Raw genomic sequence first — 19,219 nt, 5'->3', positions numbered from 1 at the left:
AACGAAATCTAGGTGGTTTAGCCTTAGATACATTTACTGGCAGAAAAGTACCTTTGCCACCAATGGCCTAGCAGATAATATTGTCCAATCTGGTCCCAAACAACAATGAGCCTGAATAAGGTAATGTTTCAAGCGATTTCTTAGATTCTGTATCTGCGTCCCAGGGCCTCAGCCATAGGGTCCTTCTAGCTGCCGCCGCCGATGCAGATATGGAGGACGAAATGGAGGCTGCATGTTGGGCCGCCTCAAATATCCAGAAGCCTCCTTTAGATGCAGGGCAAGGGAAAGCAAATCTGAGTCCTGCAGTTCCTCCGCCAACTGTTCGGCCCATACTTTCATAGCTCACGCTGATAAAACTATTGGTCTGAAAGAGGTGCCTGCTGCTACATAGATTGATTTTAAATGTCCCTCAACCTCGCAGTCAGTGGCATCCTGCAGGGGCTCTGTTTCCTGGCACTAGAAGTGTAGTGTGATGAGTTAAGCGAGCTACCGGAGTTTCGACCTTTGGGATCTGTTCCCAGCAGGCCAGATCCTCTTCCTGTAAGGGGTACAGGGCAAGGAATCTCCTTGGAATAGAAAACTGCCGGTCCGGCTGCTTCCAAGCTGCTTTTGCAATGTTAATTCCACTGACGTTGCAAAACAGATAGCACGCCTTCTCATTTTATTTTATTTTGTTTTTAAAAGACCTTGATCAAAAGATTTGGGTTCATCCAAATCCATAAGGTCCACGGCTTGTCTGACTGCCAGAACCAGATTGTCAATGCCCTAATATCTAGGGGATTCTTCCAGGTCAGTGACCTGCACAGAATCGAAGTCAAGCATACACCCTCTTCTGATGAACTCTCGGAATCAGAGAGGGATAGGAGAGAATTTACAGACCACAGCTTCTTATTTCTAGAAAGTATAGGTCTTGGCGAGTCTAGAAACCTGTTTAATATAACTAGGCCTCTGACCAAGGATGAGGACCAGGCCGGTTCTCCAGAGGAAGGAACTGGGTTAGCAAGAGGATGATGGACCCACCAAAGCCACATCAGTTGTCTCAGCGGTCACCGGTATCCCTACTGCCACAGAGAGGGCAGTTTATACTGAAGCGGCAGGGAGAACTGCGGAAACTGCTGTTAACACTGTAGGCTTAGTTAGCAGTTGGACCAGTGTTGTAGCCAACTGCACCAGAGAAGATGCCCATGTTGGTTCCTCCGGTAGTGATATTACATTAATCTGGGCATATGTAGTGTGTGCCCCCGCATCACAGTCAGTACAAAGCTCCCCCGGGTCCTTTTGTCCAATTGGCAACTTAACATTACACTTTGATAATGGGAAAGCAGCAGATGCTAAATATTTCACTTGTTCAGACATATTTTTAATGGGAAACACACTAAAGCAATAGAATTTGAGTCAAATAAGATACAGACTTGAAATAAATATAAGTATACTAACTAATTTATAACAGTCAAAAGTTGTAACTTGTAACAAGCTATATGTAAAAAGAGATAAGTTAAGTAGGAAAAAATATATTATTCTACTTGCAACATATTAACTATGGTACTCCTATTTTCAATAGACAGATATGCAGGAGAGGAGTCAGTCAGCAGTGCCCTCAATATCAGGCTGAGGAGTCTGCTGTTTTCCTGGGAAATCTCTTGACGAGCATATGGGAGTCTCTAAAATTCCAAGCAGTGGTTGGGGGAGCTTTATATGCATTAGCTCCGCCAATGCAGGAAGCAGGAAGTCTTCACTTCCCGTCTGCTGATCTGAGGAGCGACGCTGGCCAGCACAACTACAGGGAAGTGAGGGATCTGCCATACAAATCGACAGGAAAGGAGGAGGGGGACTGCCATGCAAATCTATAGGGAGGGAGAGGAATGGGGGGAATCTGCCATACAAGTCTATAGGGAGGGAGAGGGGGGGTTGTCATACAAATCTATAGGGAGAGAGAGCGGTTGATATGTGTGAAGGAGAGCAGAGGAGGGGGGGTGATATGTGGCTGGGGGGGGTGATATGTGGCTGGGGGGGTTTGATGTGATTTGGGGGAGAATAGCTGCAGAAGGAAGGTAATAAAAATGGCTGCAAGGAGGGAAAGGTGAGGAAAATGGCTGCAAGGAGGGAAAGGTGAGGAAAATGGCTGCAAGGAGGGAAAGGTGAGGAAAATGGCTGCAAGGAGGGAAAGGTGAGGAAAATGGCTGCAAGGAGGGAAAGGTGAGGAAAATGGCTGCAAGGAGGGAAAGGTGAGGAAAATGGATGCAAGGAGGGAAAGGTGAGGAAAATGGATGCAAGGAGGGAAAGGTGAGGAAAATGGATGCAAGGAGGGAAAGGTGAGGAAAATGGATGCAAGGAGGGAAGGTGAGGAAAATGGATGCAAGGAGGGGGGAGAGGATGCAGGTTGGGAGTAAAGAAAATTTGCTGCAGGGGGGGGTGGGTTAAGGAAAATGGCTGTCGTGGGGAATAAGGAAAATGGCTGTGGGGGGAATGGGGGCAGTGTGGGAGGTAATTAAAATGGCTGCAGGGGGGAATGGCTGTAGGAGGGGGTAAGGAAAATGGCTGCAGAGGGAGCAATGGCTGTAGGAGGAGACAAGGAAAGTGGCTGCAGGGGGAGCAATGGGCTCCGGGGGGGGGGGGGGGGGGGGTAGTGAAAATGGCTGCAGAGGTATTTAAAAAAATAGCTCTGGGGGGCATAATCTCATGATTGTGTGGCAGTTACATGGATGCTCTTCTGTGGTCTCAGCAATCACTAGAATACTAAATATTAGTGAGATGGGGCTGGTAGAGGTTTGTATTTGATTGACCACAAATGCTCAGATATTGCTTATATATGCCTGTACAATGGGGTACTTTTAGCTGGCCATAATCGAGTGTTTTGTTTTAACTAAAGGACCTAATCATTCAAGGTTTGTTAACATTTTGCATTTTCAAAACAAGACGCCAACTTTACAGAAGCTAGAGAGAGGATAACAACGCTGCAAGAGAGAAGAGCAAAAACAGGTAAGAGACAATGGCACAATCTGTCTAAATTTGAATGCTGGATAATACTCCTGAACATTAATATTCAGGAGTATTCCTATACACCTATATACTTGGGGAGAGGGGGGGAAGGGGGGCGCTGGAGTCGTATTAGCCTAGGGCGGCCAGAACCCTTAATAAGGCCCTGGGTAAGTGGGAGTCTGTTGCCTACAGATAAACCGTACAATAATTGTTCAAACAGGCCACTGGTAAAAAATTACACTCAACTTAATCATGAGCTTAATCCATTTTAACACATGGTTTGTAGCAAGTAAAGAATGCCCAAGCTGACTTTACCTTAGAACCTTTCAATCCTCCCAGCTGATCTTTATCATTCAGACCCCACACAAAAACCTTTGTTCTGATTGTTGCTGCAGATTCTGAAGCCGCTGCCTTTTTTCTAACAAAACTGAAAATAGTATTGTTACTGTATGTAACCAAAAAACAAATGTACATTGTTCGCACAACAATAATGACATTGATAATACTTTACTTCTAAGTCTCACTTCTTTCATGTCAAAACTTTGATCTTGAAACATTCACTAAACAGTCATTTGTTTTTTAAATATGCAATTCAAGTACAAAGAAACCCCCTTCAATATTTTCGAGCAAAAATTCCATTTGCAAGGCTCTACAACTGTAAATAACCACTAATATGGCGCTCTAAAATCCTAAATGCAGCCAAAATCCTATTCACAGGGTATACATCTGATAATAACAATGGTTGCAAAAAATATAAGACATTCAGCGCATACAGGATCTCATAGGTAACAGACAGGATAGAAAATATATAAACAGTTCATAATAAAAATTCCATTCTTATATCAAATGCAGAGTGACTGTTTCCATGACAAAGGTATTGTCTTTCCAAGTGATAAACACCTTCCTGTCACCTTCCGTGGAAAATCGTATAAAAATGGATTCCTAACAGAAATCCTGATAATATGGGCACATAGGATATCAAATGAGCTTCTCTCGATATCAAGGCTCTCAAAGTTATTTCCACCTTACTGTTTTCTTCTCCAGTGATGGTACTCACGTCCAATGATGTTAATATAAAGGAAATACAAACTATGGCGTGATATCAGTTATAAAACGTCTAAAATTTTATTTAATTAAAAAATTCCACATATAAAAAGAATAGAGTGTGAATGCTCATACCAGAAATCAGATCTTTAAAGCGTTCTGTACAGAAATCAGATGTTATAATCCCGGGAGAATCTTTCAGTTCATATGCCTTTAGATCGATAACAAGTATACCGCTCCCCAATCTCCTAAATGCCAGTCTTATCACTCCAACACGTTTCGACCATAAAAAGGCCTTTGTCAAGGAGATAAGACTGGCTCTAAATCCCTAGCTATTTATACCGGATATGGACAATCCGTAACAATAATGTAAAAAATCTAATATATTATAAAAATAGCAAGTTCTAACATCGGAGATTCAACATAGCCCAAATCAAACATTTAGACATAGAATAAAGATGTAAATAAGTCCATATAAGTATTCTGTAGATAATTCCCCGATTAATTCAAACGGAAATGACGTATCTTTATAGGACAGACCGGAAGTGATGCGTATCGGATGCACAGCATGGAACGCACAACCGTCCAGGTAGCCGGATATGGCGTGTCCCCAACTGTTCATACCGGACGCAACAAGTCCGCAATGATAATAAAACAGCATACCTCAGCTCAAACAGTAGAGTATAACTTATAGTGATCTTAACAGAAACATATATTGAACTCGATTGATGTTAAGCCAATAAGCCCGTGGTTATACATCCGGAAGTGACGTATCGTCACAAAAAACAGGAGTATTCAAACGGGATAGAAATTATTACTGCCAGGCACAGAAAGTCCGCAATAGTATTATAAACATTGATATTGCGACCCGTGTGGCACAGCATAGATATTAAAGTGCCTTCCATAGGGGTCAAAAGAATAAAAATATAGATATATACACATATGTCAAAATCATCCGGATAGATAATAGATGGATCCTTACTTGCTCAACCGGAAATGACGTGTCGTAAACAATATTGATATAATAAAAATTGGAACATCGTAACATAAAAGAATATAAAACAACAAATAGACAAGAATTTAGAGGGATAAGTATAAACGTGTCAGGGAATACATATAGGATGCACTAAATTCCTTAACAAAACATGAAGATTAGATGAAAACCATCCAATGTCATAAGATACAGTAACTCAGATCTTCAGTGTGAAGTAACCCATTAGAGAAAACATTTTATTTTCGAAATCCTTGATTAACCCATTGGGGATGAGACTGTTAAGCTGAAATATCCACCTCATCTCCATCTGGGACAACAAGGTGTCTGTATTATCATGTCTCCATGTTGGTTGGATTGAATCTATACCCAAAAAGTAGGTAATATCAGATTCTTTACAAGAATGGTGTGTTTAAAAGTGGGCAGACACTGAATGAGTATCTAGACCCTTTATATTATATAGATGTTCACTCATTCTCTTTTTTAAAGTTCTAAAGGTCTTCCCCACATATAATAGCCCACATTTACTAGCCATCAGGTAAATCACATTGATCGAGTTACATGTGATGAATTTATTTATTAAAAACGTTTGTCCATTTGCTGAGAACGCCGTAGTTCTATTAGAGGGGTTATTCTTAAAAGTGGATTTGCAGGCATGGCAGCTCCCACATCTATAGAAACCTTTGCTCTTATTGGTGCCTATCTGTGATATATCATGGGGAAGTATACCTCTTACTAAATGATCCTTCAAATTGGAGGATCTCTTATATACAAATTTAGGTCTAGGTTTAGCCGGAAGGATATTCGTTAGAATATTATCCTTTAGCAGAACATCCCAGTGTCTAGAAATGATACGTTCTATTTTTCTATAGTCTTTATTAAATTTAGTAATAAATAGAATGTCCTTACTGTTATTAGGTGGTTTTGATTTATTTAAATGTATTAGGTTCTCCCTAGTTGTGTGCATTACTCTAGATTGTGCAGTTTCTAGTAGTTCAGCATCATAGCCCCTTGATAGAAACTTAGACTTCATTTCTTCTATTTGTTGTAGAAAGACTTCCTGTTTAGTGCAATTCCTTTTTAGTTGTAGAAACTGGCTGTATGATACACCATCTAGCCAGTGTTTATGATGTTGGCTATCCTTGTAAATATAGGAATTAGTGTCTGTGGGTTTTCTATAACATTTGGTATTGATGCCATCCCCATCGATATAAATCTCCAAATCTAGAAAGCACACAGAACGTGTGCTACTATTGAAAGTCAAAATGATGTTCCAATCATTACGATTAAGAATGGAACAAAAAGACTCAAGAGTATCAACACTACCTCCCCATATAAAAAAAAGATATTGTCTATATATCTATGCCAGGATACCAGGTCTGCCCCAAGACTAATATGTGAATGTTCCCATTAGGCCATAAATAGATTGGCATAGCTTGGGGCAAACCTGGTACCCAGGTTAGGAGAGTGGAGAGCGGTATACTTGTTATCGATCTGAAGGCATATGAACTGAAAGATTCTCCCGGGATTATAACATCTGATTTCTGTACAGAACGCTTTAAAGATCTGATTACCGGTATGAGCATTCACACTCTATTCTTTTTATATGTGGAATTTTTTAATTAAATAAAATTTAGAAGTTTTTTAAACGATATCACGCCATAGTTTGTATTTCCTTTATATTAACATCATTGGACGTGAGTACCATCACTGGAGAAGAAAACACTAAGGTGGAAATAACTTTGAGAGCCTTGATATCGAGAGAAGCTCGTTTGATATCCTATGTGCCCATATTATCAGGAATTCTGGTAGGAATCCATTTTTATACGATTTTCCACGGAAGGTGACGGGAAGGTGTTTATCACTTGGAAAGACAATACCTTTGTCATGGAAACAGTCACTCTGCATTTGATATAAGAATGGGATTTTGATTATGAACTGTTTATATATTTTCTATCCTGTCTGTTACCTATGAGATCCTGTATGCGCTGAATGTCTTATATTTTTTGCAAGGCTTTACAAATATTGCACTCACCTGCCAGTGGTGGCCTTCTCATCCTCCTCTTCTTCATTGTCTGATGCAAGAAACGGAACAGTGGCCAGATCTTCATCCTCTGCCCTGATCTGCCCAATAATACTCAGCTCATGAATCTTACAATCAATACCAGAGCTCCGACACTGCTTTATTGCAATTTCAATATATCTGTGATACTTGACAAAATAGAAGGTAAAGGTCACATTACAGCTCAACATCAAAATTTTAAAACACTGTTAAAAAGACAGAAACAGTCCCCTCCTACCTCCGTACAGTCACTGAGAAGCAACACACTCATGTCAGCAGGATTTATGTTGATTGTTTTTAACTCAACTAGATTATTGAGGGAATTGCCACCTACAAAGAGATACATTTTTGTAAACATTTGTAAGAAAAACAAAAAGAAAAACAATAATTAAAAATTAGGATTGCTCATACCAGATACAACAACTAGCGAAGGCATGTAACTGCTGTCTGCAGGGTCCACAATCATCATCAGTCTATGCACCAGTACATCTGGAAACATATCCAGCCTGATCCAATGCTGCAGAGGTGGATACAAAACATTACGCTAAAATTACACTTGCTGGGATTCAGAAAAATATAGTGTGAGGAATCAAAATTAGGTTTGCAAAATGAAATGCATTTTTAGCAAATTTGCGAGAGAAAAATAATGTTTTATTGCCGGTAAGATTAAATGTATGGAAATGGACTACTTTAAAGGTAATTTCTTCTAATCTGGATACATACAGCTTTGGATTTCCACCTTGATAAAGTAGATGAGAGGAGTCCTCACAGATAGTAGGATTTATATACTTACGTTAAATCTCTTTATCTGAATCCATCTGGGGGACACTGCTATGATGGGGTTGTATATGGGGAGCCTGGAAGTTAGCACTTAACAAGTTAATACATTTGTTTATACTTGCTGACTGAACTGAACATCTCCCCTCTGCAACCTCTCCTAGCCTCAGTGTAATACAAAAGCCCCAAGGAAGGGAAGTCAAACAACCCAGACCAATCAGTAGAAGAGCAGAAGGGATGGAACGCAGTGTCCTCCAGATGGATTCAGAGAAAGATTTAACGTAAGTACATAAATTCTCCTCCTCTCATTTATCCTATCTGCAGGACACTGCTATCATAGGGACTTTCTAAAGCAGCCCCTTGAAGGGAGGGAATGCCCTGATAATCCGACACGCAACACTGTGGCCAAAAAACAGCGGTCGTAGGCACAACAGTAACAAGGCTACCCATGTGAATAGCAGATATACCGCCAGCCTTTCCCAATCTCAGCATGAACCCAATCTAGTGGTGGCCAGTCTTACTAAATCTGCACGATCACTCCACACAAGATGGAGGACAAAAACCAATTGGTAAGATAAAACGCTGAGACAAGGTCCCAAAAGGCAACTACCTCCCGAAAGAATGGAACAGAATCATCAGCTTGAATTAAACCCTAATATATATATATATATAAATACATACTCATAGGCTAAATAAGGGAACTGTGTGGCACAACCCTGACATCACGTAAAGGAAAATTAGGTATACAGTCAAAAAGCCCATGGCCCGATACCTTACACCAAGGTCCTAATCAAGGAACTCCACCTCACATGGAAACCACATTTCAGCTGAACCCAAGGCTGTAAGGAAGTTGTTAGTGAAGAACATAGTGTCAGGCCTCCTCCTGGAGCCACGGCAGGAACTGTGGCGGAGTGGACCAAACCCTTAGACAGAGGGTAACACACATCTTGCCCATTCACAAACCTCTGTCTTTACAGAAGAAGTCATAGAAGATGAGCAGATACTGGAACTGTCTGGAACTGATCCGGAGACTCACCGGCAATATTCTATGGAAAGTGATGAGCAAGAATAGGGGGTAAATGTGTGAAGGACTAACAATCTCACCTCCTCATGGAGGCCCTGTACGCCCTGTGGCACTTTGGGTAGGCCAGGAAGTCTGTGGCTACCAAAGGGTGGCCACTACTCTGGATGAGAATCTCCGTAACAGTCAGAAGCCAGCCATAACGATCCTGTCCTGATCAACAATGATAGCCGAGGATGATCACGACTGGGAGGGGGGCCCCAAGGGAGAAGGACTAGGTTAAGCCAAAAGACCTCTCCACCACATGCACAGCATGCTTAGAATAACTGTATCCAGATCCAATGGGCTCAATTTGAAGTCATCATAACTCTAAACAGGGCCTCCTCTATAGAACCTCCAAATATTCAGGGGAATCTGCATAGTGGAAGGAATGGTTCTCCCCTTTGGGACTTTCACTGCATGGGCATGACGGCCACCTCAACAGTAGGAACTCTGGTCATGAACAGAATCCAGGTCCTGGTGACCATGCAAAGGCACCCCGAGATGTATATTGGGTAAATATACTGCCTGCACAGAGTTTGAATATCTGCGTAGAGACGATCACATTCCTGGCGGGACCGTTGCAGCAAAGGTCCGCCCAATGGACTAAGCTGTCATTGAACGCCCTCATGCATTCCTGGACCCGTCCTCTCTGTTGACGTATGCCACGACCCAGGCATATTCATACCAAAGAAGTACTGGAATTCTCGAAGAATGACACAGCCCCCTGCTGGGACAGTAAAATGACCCTTTGGTATAACTCATGTCTGTAGAACTCTCTCAAATATCAGGTTCCTTAAGTCAGATACGGAGCCCCCTCCTTAGACGAGGGACACTGCTCTCCAGCCCTTGGGCATCAGTGTCACCATGTACCATATGCCCACAGCCAAGGCCCTGTCTGACTAGAGATGGTCCCATAAGGGGCACTCAATTAAGAAGGGCCTCCTCTTGATACGAGTTTGAAATCTTCGCATCTTAACTACCCAGTTGAGTGTGAAAACGGATCCTTTGCTTACCAAGCATTAGAGGACAATGCGGAGAAACTCAGACAGTCCCCCAGACCACACTCCATCCGAAAACCGTGGCCTTGGTATCCAAAACGATTTCCAGAAAAACATTCTCAGTGAGGGAACCAACTGGAATGGAGGGAGATAGAACTATCACTCTAGTAGGCACATATCCTGAAGCCCATGTAGGAAGCTGTTATGGCATGCCGGTTGAACCTGCCCTAATGTCATCCAGTGCTGACAAAGACCAGTCGAGGCGCAGATAGGCGAATACCATTGCCGTGGTCTCTGTAAGCCCCTTGCTCACATGAAAGGCCAAACTTGAGAAGTGAGGGCTCTACTGTAACGGGGAAGAAGTTGAAAAGCCATCCAGATGGAGCTGTAATGTTGTAGGCATCTCCCATAATGCTGGGAGCCAGGGACTGTGGTGCACACCAGTTCTCACCTACCAGTACAGACCTCAATTGGAAATAACCCATTCTAAGAAGTGGAGTACCAGTCCTGGGAGTACTGCCATACCAGGTCAGAGCCTGGGGTAGCCAGAGCAATGCTCTTCTACCCTCTCCATGTACTACCACTCCTGCACCCAGATAAAGGCATATCAGATATCAATGAAAGAACAGAGATCACAGTAGATCTTAAACCATGGTTCAAGAAGAGATACAGAATGAGGGCTCGTAGGGAGAGTGTGGGACTGACCAGTGATGTTGATCTGTTGTGATAACCCAAGTAGTAGAATCGATAAAAAGTCAAGTAGGATCCAACCCAAGTTTGACACCCTGCGGAAGCAAGGTCTCTGGGTGCCTCTTATGATAAAGAAAATCAGCAGCAGCCCCTCCCCCTTCCCCCCGGATGGTCCATGGCCGAAAGGACTGCATCTGTACTACTGGTCCTTTGTCAGATCAACCACCCTGGAGGAGCCAGACGGCAAATTCACTCTCGGAGCCAGAGATTGTTCAGAATATCCATTGGAAGGAGGGTACTCGTCTCCCGTGGGCTACTATTTAATGTATGTCAGTTTCTTGTCCTGTGTCCCTCAACCGTTTAAAGACAAAGAAAAGAAGTTGTGTTCGAATCACACCAAAACTCCGACAGTGATAAGCCCTAAGTAACAGCTTCTCCCCAAAGCCTGATACCTGCGCTGCCCGCTTGTCAGCCCATATCTCCACTGCCCTGATTATTATTATTATTAATTTTTATTTATAAGGCGCCACTAGGTATCCGTAGCGCCGTACAGGGACAGACGGAAACATGATACAGGGAGAGACAGCACGAACAGTTAACAAAAAGCACAGTAACTCGGAATCTCAATGTACAGCTAGATGAGAGGTGAGAGCCCCCAGCAGTGTAGCTAGAGGGGCAGAAGGGCAGGAGGACCTCACGGAGGAGACAAGGAGCTGGAGAGCAGAGTTAAGGTGGTGGAGAACAGGAGGAGAGGAGGCCCTGCTCGAAGGAGCGTACAATCTAAGGGGAGGGTAGGACGGACAGAGACACAAGGGTAGGAGGAGGAAAGGGGGAGAACGCAGAGAGGGAGAGGGGGGAGAGGAGAATGACGAGGAGGGAGGCAGGAGGAGGGCAGGATAGGGAGGGCGGTAGGTGGGAGGCTGGAAGGAGGTCGGTTAGGTGGGCGACTGGAAGGCTTTGAGGAAGAGGTGGGTTTTTAAGGCCCTTTTGAAGCTGGACAAGTTGGGGGATGTTCTGATGGAGCGGGGGATGACCTAGCAATGAGTCAGGGCCGAGATGTGTTTAAGTGGAGCCTTAGATATGTTTGCCGTCAGCACCAGATTTCAGTGGTACAATACTTCAACGCAGCATGGGAGTAGGGTCATAGTGCTATGAGCCTTGTGCTTATAATATAATTTTTTTTTTTTGTGTATGTTTCCAATTAGGTAAGAACCTGGGCTTGGTTGAGAGTCCTCCTCCAAGAATTTTAGGGGTTAATTGTTCAGATGTTTAGTTTTTTAGGGGGACCCAGGTATGTCTTCGCTAGAATGGTTGTACAGTGTGGGATGGACAAAGTTTTTAAGATAGGTGTAGGTCGCTCTATCATGTGTTCTCATGTACTTAACAGAGTTGAACTGTCTTTCTATGCACTTCAGAATAATATGTAGCTGCTGTTCTGTATTGATTGCTGCGCAGGCTGTATGAGGCTGAAAAGTCCTGCCTTTCTGAGGAAGTGGTCCTGCCATACGTCCCCTCTGGATGATAGACTATGGCCAACTTAACTGTGAGTAAGCCTGCCCTGGGGGGACTCAGTCTGCTCGTCTGGAATGTTAGGGGGTTAAATGATAAAATTCAGCACTCATTGGTGTTACTTCAGGTTATGAAGTACAGTCCTGATGCGACATGTCTCCTGGAAACCCACCTTACCTGCAGCAGAGTACTGTCCCTTAAGAGTCCTTGGGTGGGCTGGGCCTACCATGGCACCCATTTAATCTACTCCAGGGGTGTTTCAGTGTTAATTAGAAAACAGATTAACTTTGTGCTGGACCAGATAAAAATTGACCCAGGGGGTAGATATGTTTTTTTTAGGGCCTCATTCAATTACACTCAATTAACTGCTTTGGCTGTCTACATTCCCCCCCCCCCCTACCCTCACCCATACAGTAGTGACATCATGTGTAAAAGAGCCGCATTTAATGCCACAGCATCAGCCACAACGGTGCCGTGTTTAGGGGACTTCAAAAATGTAATAGATGTATCCATAGATAGGTGGCGCGAGGACCATCGGTGACTACACATTGGGCCCACTATTGACGACCTGGGACTGGTGGATGTTTGGAGATTTAAGAACCCGAAGGCTAAACACGTTTCTTGTTACTCCCACAACCACCACTCCTGGTCGATAATAGATATGGTCTTGGCCTCACACACTCTGGTTCCCTTGGTGTCTTGGGTGGATTACCTTCCAAGGGGCATCTCTGACTCCTCCACTATCTTGGTCGTCTTTGGACTGAGCGGGGACTACAGTTTTGGAGACTGAATCCGCAATGGCTGTCCAGACTTGATAGGGGTACTGGTCTGGCATACCTCTGGGAGGGGTACATTAAAGATAATGAGATGAGGGTCTACCCAGTCAGTGCTTTGGGACTCATTCAAGGTCTTTATGAGGGGTACCTTCATAGAACAGATAGCAAGTATTAAAAAAAAAAAAAAAAAAAAAAAAATTAACAAGCAGAGGGAGGGAAACCTGGAGCAGCAATGCCGGGACTTAGAGGGCCTGTACATTGGGTCTCGTGCTGTTGGGGATTGCCTGAAACCAGTTCAGGCTCAGTCTGATTGGACTGAATTTCTATTCGACAAACAAAGTCAAAGGCTTCTCTTTTCCAAACACAATCAGTATTTTCAAGCAGACATGGGAGGGAGATATTTGGTGTGTCTAGCTAGAGATGAAATGTCCACAAGGACAATCCCAACCATTATAGACAAACACAATGTTAAACAATATATGGAGGCCAAATTTGCGGACGTGTTGTCTGACTACTATAGTGATCTATACTGCACACAAGCTCGATACACACCCATCCAACTTATAATCTACTTTAGCGGTGTTAGACTTCCAAGGTTGTCCCAAGAAGCGGTCGACTTCTTAAAATCTCCCTTTACCGAGGAGGAAATTGCTGCAGACATCTCCTCATTTCCCAACCACAAAGCTCCAGGCATTGATGGTATCCCGATAGAAGTCTACAAACAAGACAGATAATTCTTTGTTCCTAGGCTCATGGAGACCTATAATCAGTTGCTGGAGTATGCTTCACTCCCTCCCCTCTATGTCTGAGGCCATAATCCTTATTATACTGAAACCTGATAAAGATCCTTTGTACCTGAGTTTATATCGCCCTATCTCCCGGATTACCACATACACCAAGATTCTGGCAAAAAGTTTATCCATACGACTTAATGGTTAATTCATGAGATTGTCCACCCAGATCAGACAGGGTTTATGCCTGGTAAATATACGCTTATTAATGCTAGAAGAAAATTTACACTAATTCAGATGATCCAGTCAGTAGGCCTTTAACTCGGTTAAGCGAGATTATCTCCGGCATGTCCTGGAGAGGTTTGCCATAGGTTTATTAGTCGTTAGGCTGCTTTATTCTGCACCAGCGGTAAGATGTCATGCTGGTCTCCTCGCCCTCTAAAAGTTCACAAGATATCACTGAACAATGTTTGTAGCGACATAGGTAGGGATCGGGGTTATTTAGATGGAATGTTAGGTATGCTATTTATATGTTGTAGCTCAAAATCTTAAAAAAAAAAAAAAAGAACCTAGGCTTGGTGGCCTGCCACAACCAGATCCACAAACATTTGAACCAGAATCCTACACACTTTTCTTCTGTAGTACAGACCTTTTGTTGATAACAGAATTCAGGGACAGGCCCGAGGTGATCTCTGACACATTTGTGGAATCCATGTGGGTAAAACAAGGAACCAGGTCAACCGGCTTCAGGCCTTCCCTAACCATGGAGCGATCGGGATCTCCTGGGAGGGCCCCGCTGTTATGTGACTAAGCAGGCCCACATCTAATTTTGGGACCATAACTGTCCACTTATCAGTGAAGTACAGTCAGTAATGGAAAGGGCCCCGGCACTAGCTTATATCTCCACCGGGCCACAAGTAACTAGTTATAAATAGCAAATCATTTTACTCAGGCACTCTATAGCAGCCATTGTTCCTGTAACTACGTAACAGCAGCACCGACCAATTCGTTGTGTTTTAAATACTTTAGCAGGCAACACAATTATAAAAGGTGCAGAATGTAGAGGAAACCTTTTTTCTTTAGCTCACAGCCAAAACATTATCTCAATATGAAAGGAGAGAAGTATTTGTGGCACCTGTTCAGGGTATACTTCTATTTCCAGATAACTCTAGACAGGACTTTTGTACACAGCAAAATGTATACTCACTGTAGAATACAATATTCATATACATGAAATAGATGCAGATTAGATAATTTTATATATACACATACATACACACACACACACACACACACACACACACACACAAGGTCCGACATCGCCATAGAGGAGAGGAGCATGTAGCCATGTCTGCACTTCCTGCTTCAGGAATATGCCACTGCATCGTAGCAGATGGGTCAGGGATGTGGGGGGGGGGCGGTTTGGAGGAACCCTTATCTGGGATCCACCCATAATCTACAGTGGGATCTGTCGCAACCAGCTGTTCTGCGGTGCTTCTATATTACACCCACATCACTCTCTTGCTCCAATTCTCCTTTGCGGACAGAATAGTGATCCCCAGTTCCCCTCTGCAGGGGAATGGCATGACCCAAATTAGATATGGCCATGCACATTTTAGTGCCTGGCGCTTTCTGTCTAATGGCAACGCCGGATATCTAGTATGGTTCTGAGTGACAGCGGTCAGATAAAACAGTTGTCACTGCAATAGCAGTTTCTGTATGGCACGTCCTGTGCGCCTCCTGTGGAAGCTTGGACCCGGTAATGGAATACTTTCCACTACTGACCTAGTAAGTGCATGTGCTGCAGTGTAACACATACACCCTTAGTTTTAAATTTAAAAAAAGAGATAATAAAATAAATCTAATATCAGCAAAAGACAGCTGCAGAGCAGCCACAGTAAGCCCAACTCTTTGGGCACTTAAAATACACTGAGGCTAAGAGGGAAGGGGAGGAGTTCAGTCAGCAAGTATAACCAAATTTATTAACTTGTTAAGAGTCAACTCCCAGCTTACCCCATACAACCCCATGGTAGCAGTGTCCCCCAGATAGGATGAATGAGATATGTAACTTGCCTTTCCTTGTGAGCCAGAAGACTGCCAGCACTGATCACTACCGTCAATGAGACGTGATGCCTGGTTTGCTGAAGAAGAAACATTCAGGTTTTTCACAATCCTGGACCAATCATCTATCAACATGCCCCTCTGACCACTATGCCGCCGCTTAAGCTGCTTGCCAGATCGTCCACAGAAAACTGGTGACTGACCTGTTAATCAAAGAATAATACAATAAGGTTCACAATAGATACACATTTTCTAACCTCTATTTAATCAAGATGCTGATAATTAATCTACCTGGCTCATTTATTCTGCCAAATGTATGCCTTGTATTATGTTTTCGGTTCTTGAAGCAAGTTTCACAGAAATCAAAGTCATCACAATCTCGACATTTAAATCGTGATCCATGAATAGGAAACATCTGACAGCCATCACAACTGTTGACAAAAAAAATGTTTAGCACTTTCTCCTTTACTTATTTAGTATGAAAACTGCACAGCCAAATCTAGTTCCAAAAATCAGTATATAAGTGTCACCCTAAATTTCTCAAAATAAACCTCTCAATTTTAAACAAACTAAAAAAAACAAAAACAAAATGCAAACTACTAAAATCATTCATTAAGTGGTACAGGGTTTAAAATAAAGTATATGTGCACCTAAATTCTTTCACTGCCTGAAGGAAAAGAAACATTAGTGGCTAACACTGGTCAACGGTGACAACAAGCATGGTTGGCAATGCATTAATTGGTCTACTCACTACACTAGCATGCTATCCAAGTGCTGTGCAATACTGTGACTACAGCAGCACCAGGAACAGCATGCTAGTGATGAAAAGGAAATGGACAGGAATAGAAGCGTATTTAGGCTTGGTGGGGAAGCAAATCACTGGAACAAGAACCCTGGCAGTGCGTGGGTAGGGAGAAACCACAGCTCCTTTGCACTGGGTAAAAAAAATAACTTAAAAACATGGTCCAGGCTCATCAATATAATTAGTGAATCAATCTGCACTGGTTCAGGCACAGTCAGCTGGAGAACCCAGTCAACATGTGTGTGAAAAAAGTATATAAAAGAGCAGAAATGACCCATGTACTACACATGTACCATAGCAATAACATTCCTAAGAAAACTGACGAGATTTCAGATTAAGTTGTGGAGGATATATTTTTGTACATAGCAGAATGGGATTTCCATTGAAGGACATTGCAACCAGCCTCTCTTTGCAAAGAATGTAGAAAAGTCTGCTCTCAATTACAAAACAAATGTAAATACAATATCAAATATCTCAAAGCCTGTGAAGGCGATAGCACTTTTATGTAAGATAACATGTATTTAAGGTTTAGTGGTCTTTTAAAGGGGAGCTCCAGGTAGTATAATATCATTGACATATTTTCTTTAGAAGGCAATACAAGGGTTGCACAGTGCCATAATTATGGCACTACTTAGAAAATACTTTTGTACTTTGTAACACTTAAATACAAAACAACAAACTTTAAAAAAAAATTACATCAAAACCCACATTACATAATTATGAAAGGAAAACACTAAAACAGGGCCCTGATTCTAAGAGCTTATATTCTAGAGGGAATGGAGGAATACAGAGGGGGGAATTGAATTGGTCGTGTTACTGCCGAAGGTAACGCTGTCTGCACACTATTACGGTAATCTGTAACGCTGGTTGTCCCTTGCAGCTTAGGGAGCAGCAAGCAGAAATCGGGGTTAAAATTACCGTATTAACGGTAATAGAATTAACGCTGCGTTGGGCGCGGGCAAATTGAATATCCCCAGAGAGTGAAACAGAGTGGGGGGGGAGAGTCAGACTGAAAATGACAGCTAGGGCAACGGATAGACTGTAAGCTCCAATGAGGCAGGGACCGATGTGAGTTCTATGTACAGTGCTGCGAAATTAGTGGCGCTATATAAATAACTGGTCACGATGATCAAGCGCAAAAAGAGCGAGAACAGGAAAGAGGGAGGATGGAGAAGTTAGAAGGTTAGGTTGATCGCTGGTAGGCTTTGAGAAACAGATGGGTTTTGAGTGCCCGTCTGAAGGTGCTCAGATTAGGGGACAGACAGATGCTGCAAGGTGCAAGTGAGGTTGTTCCAGTGGAGGAGGGCAGCACTTGATGAGATGATCAGTGCGGAGGAGGAGAAGTGAGGGTCATTGGCCGAGCGCAGGGAACTGGCCAGAGCTGCTGGTTTGCATTAGTGGGTGGCTACGGAGCGGGGTATAAATAGGGGTAGTGAGAGAGGAAGAAACAGGAATAGTGGAGGTGGTAGGAGCTAAGGGTACCAGTGCGCTGTGCAGTTACAGGGATTGTATGGTGAGGAGACAGAGCAGGGGAATGGGGCAATATGGGGGGCCATGAGGGGGCATATGAGCAGGGAGAGGAAAGAGGGCAGAGACCCAACAAGGGAAGAGGAGTAAGGAGGAGGTGAAATTGGGTAAAGGAGATTATAGGTTAAGGGCATGGAAAGAGATGGGGTTTATTAAGATCTAGTGATGCTGAATGCATAGAAGGGAAGGTGGGGAAAAAGTGGGGATGGGGGTCAGATTAGTGGAGTCGGGATTATAGTGGCAGCAGGTAGGGGAGTGGGGTCGAACAAGGTGGAATCAGGGGTTTGGGTTGTTACCGCTGGCCAAGATGGAGGCAAAGAAGCCCTGGCAATGGAACATAGGTAATGGCTTAAGAGATTGGTTGAGAATGCAGATGTGCTAGCAATTTAGAGGGGTGGGGAGGAGAGCAAGAGATGTGAGATAATGTCAGGTAAGACAGTGGTAGAAAACCTAGCATTTATGCGAGGAGCAATAGGAGAGGATTCAGAGCAAGAATTGAGCAGCTGGGTGGTGAGTGAAGTACGACATGCATCCCTGTGTGTGTCTTAAAAAGTCAAATGATAATCTCAGAATCTGAGGGAGAATTGCATTGCTACAAAGTGTTAAACATTATAGTTTTTAAGAAAAATGGTCAATTGAAATAAATACAGCAAGAAAGGCAAAATTCAGGTTGCCAACTTGTTCAGGTCAGTGAGATAAGTGTAGTATCAGACTGAAGCATGTGAAAGATGTTTCTAGTGGTCAGCAAAAATTGCTCAACTGTGTAGTTTCCTACACTTTGTAAGTCAAACACTTGGTAAGGAAAAACATCATGCTTGGGTCATGTCACCCCCTTAAGCTGGGTATACACTACAGAAATTTCGACCAACTTTTTATGCCGAGCAATTTTACATGCGATCGATGGTCTGATCGCTCGGTCCATGGACTGCATACACACTAGCCTTGTTTAGGACGAGAAAGGGAAGAGCGGACGTCCCGTTAGCGACTTTTTACAGCCATGTTGTCGTGAACAATGATTTAAATTCCGTACACACTGCAGCGACATTTGCAGGGAAATGTACGAGATACCGAAGACATTAGCATAAAGGGGCAGAGCTTTAGCTATAGTTAACTCCCTTCATTTCTATAAAATAGAAGTTTAGTAATATACATTACATTTAGAAAAACATTTAACTGCTAAAGTGGAATGCAATGAATATTCCCTAATAA

The 19,219-nt window shown here is 43.1% G+C and overlaps 1 protein-coding gene across 8 annotated transcripts in view; it reads right to left on the bottom strand.

The window, feature by feature from the left end:
* Window positions 1–19,219, bottom strand: part of HERC2 (HECT and RLD domain containing E3 ubiquitin protein ligase 2) — a 213,435-nt gene that overhangs the window by 60,913 nt on the left and 133,303 nt on the right. For all 8 annotated transcript variants that reach the window (XM_075200099.1, XM_075200106.1, XM_075200105.1 and 5 more), the window contains exons 52-57: window positions 15,973–16,112; window positions 15,694–15,884; window positions 7,488–7,593; window positions 7,315–7,406; window positions 7,050–7,225; window positions 3,295–3,406 (exon numbers count right to left, since the gene is read on the bottom strand). In XM_075200099.1, the coding sequence (XP_075056200.1) occupies window positions 3,295–3,406; window positions 7,050–7,225; window positions 7,315–7,406; window positions 7,488–7,593; window positions 15,694–15,884; window positions 15,973–16,112 (817 nt within the window). The remainder of the gene's footprint in view (window positions 1–3,294; window positions 3,407–7,049; window positions 7,226–7,314; window positions 7,407–7,487; window positions 7,594–15,693; window positions 15,885–15,972; window positions 16,113–19,219) is intronic.

Source organism: Mixophyes fleayi, chromosome 2 (assembly GCF_038048845.1).
Source record: "Mixophyes fleayi isolate aMixFle1 chromosome 2, aMixFle1.hap1, whole genome shotgun sequence".
Classification (NCBI taxonomy): Eukaryota; Metazoa; Chordata; class Amphibia; order Anura; family Limnodynastidae; genus Mixophyes; species Mixophyes fleayi.
Note: the sequence above shows the minus strand (reverse complement) of the source record. Positions and strands in the feature narration are given on the sequence as shown.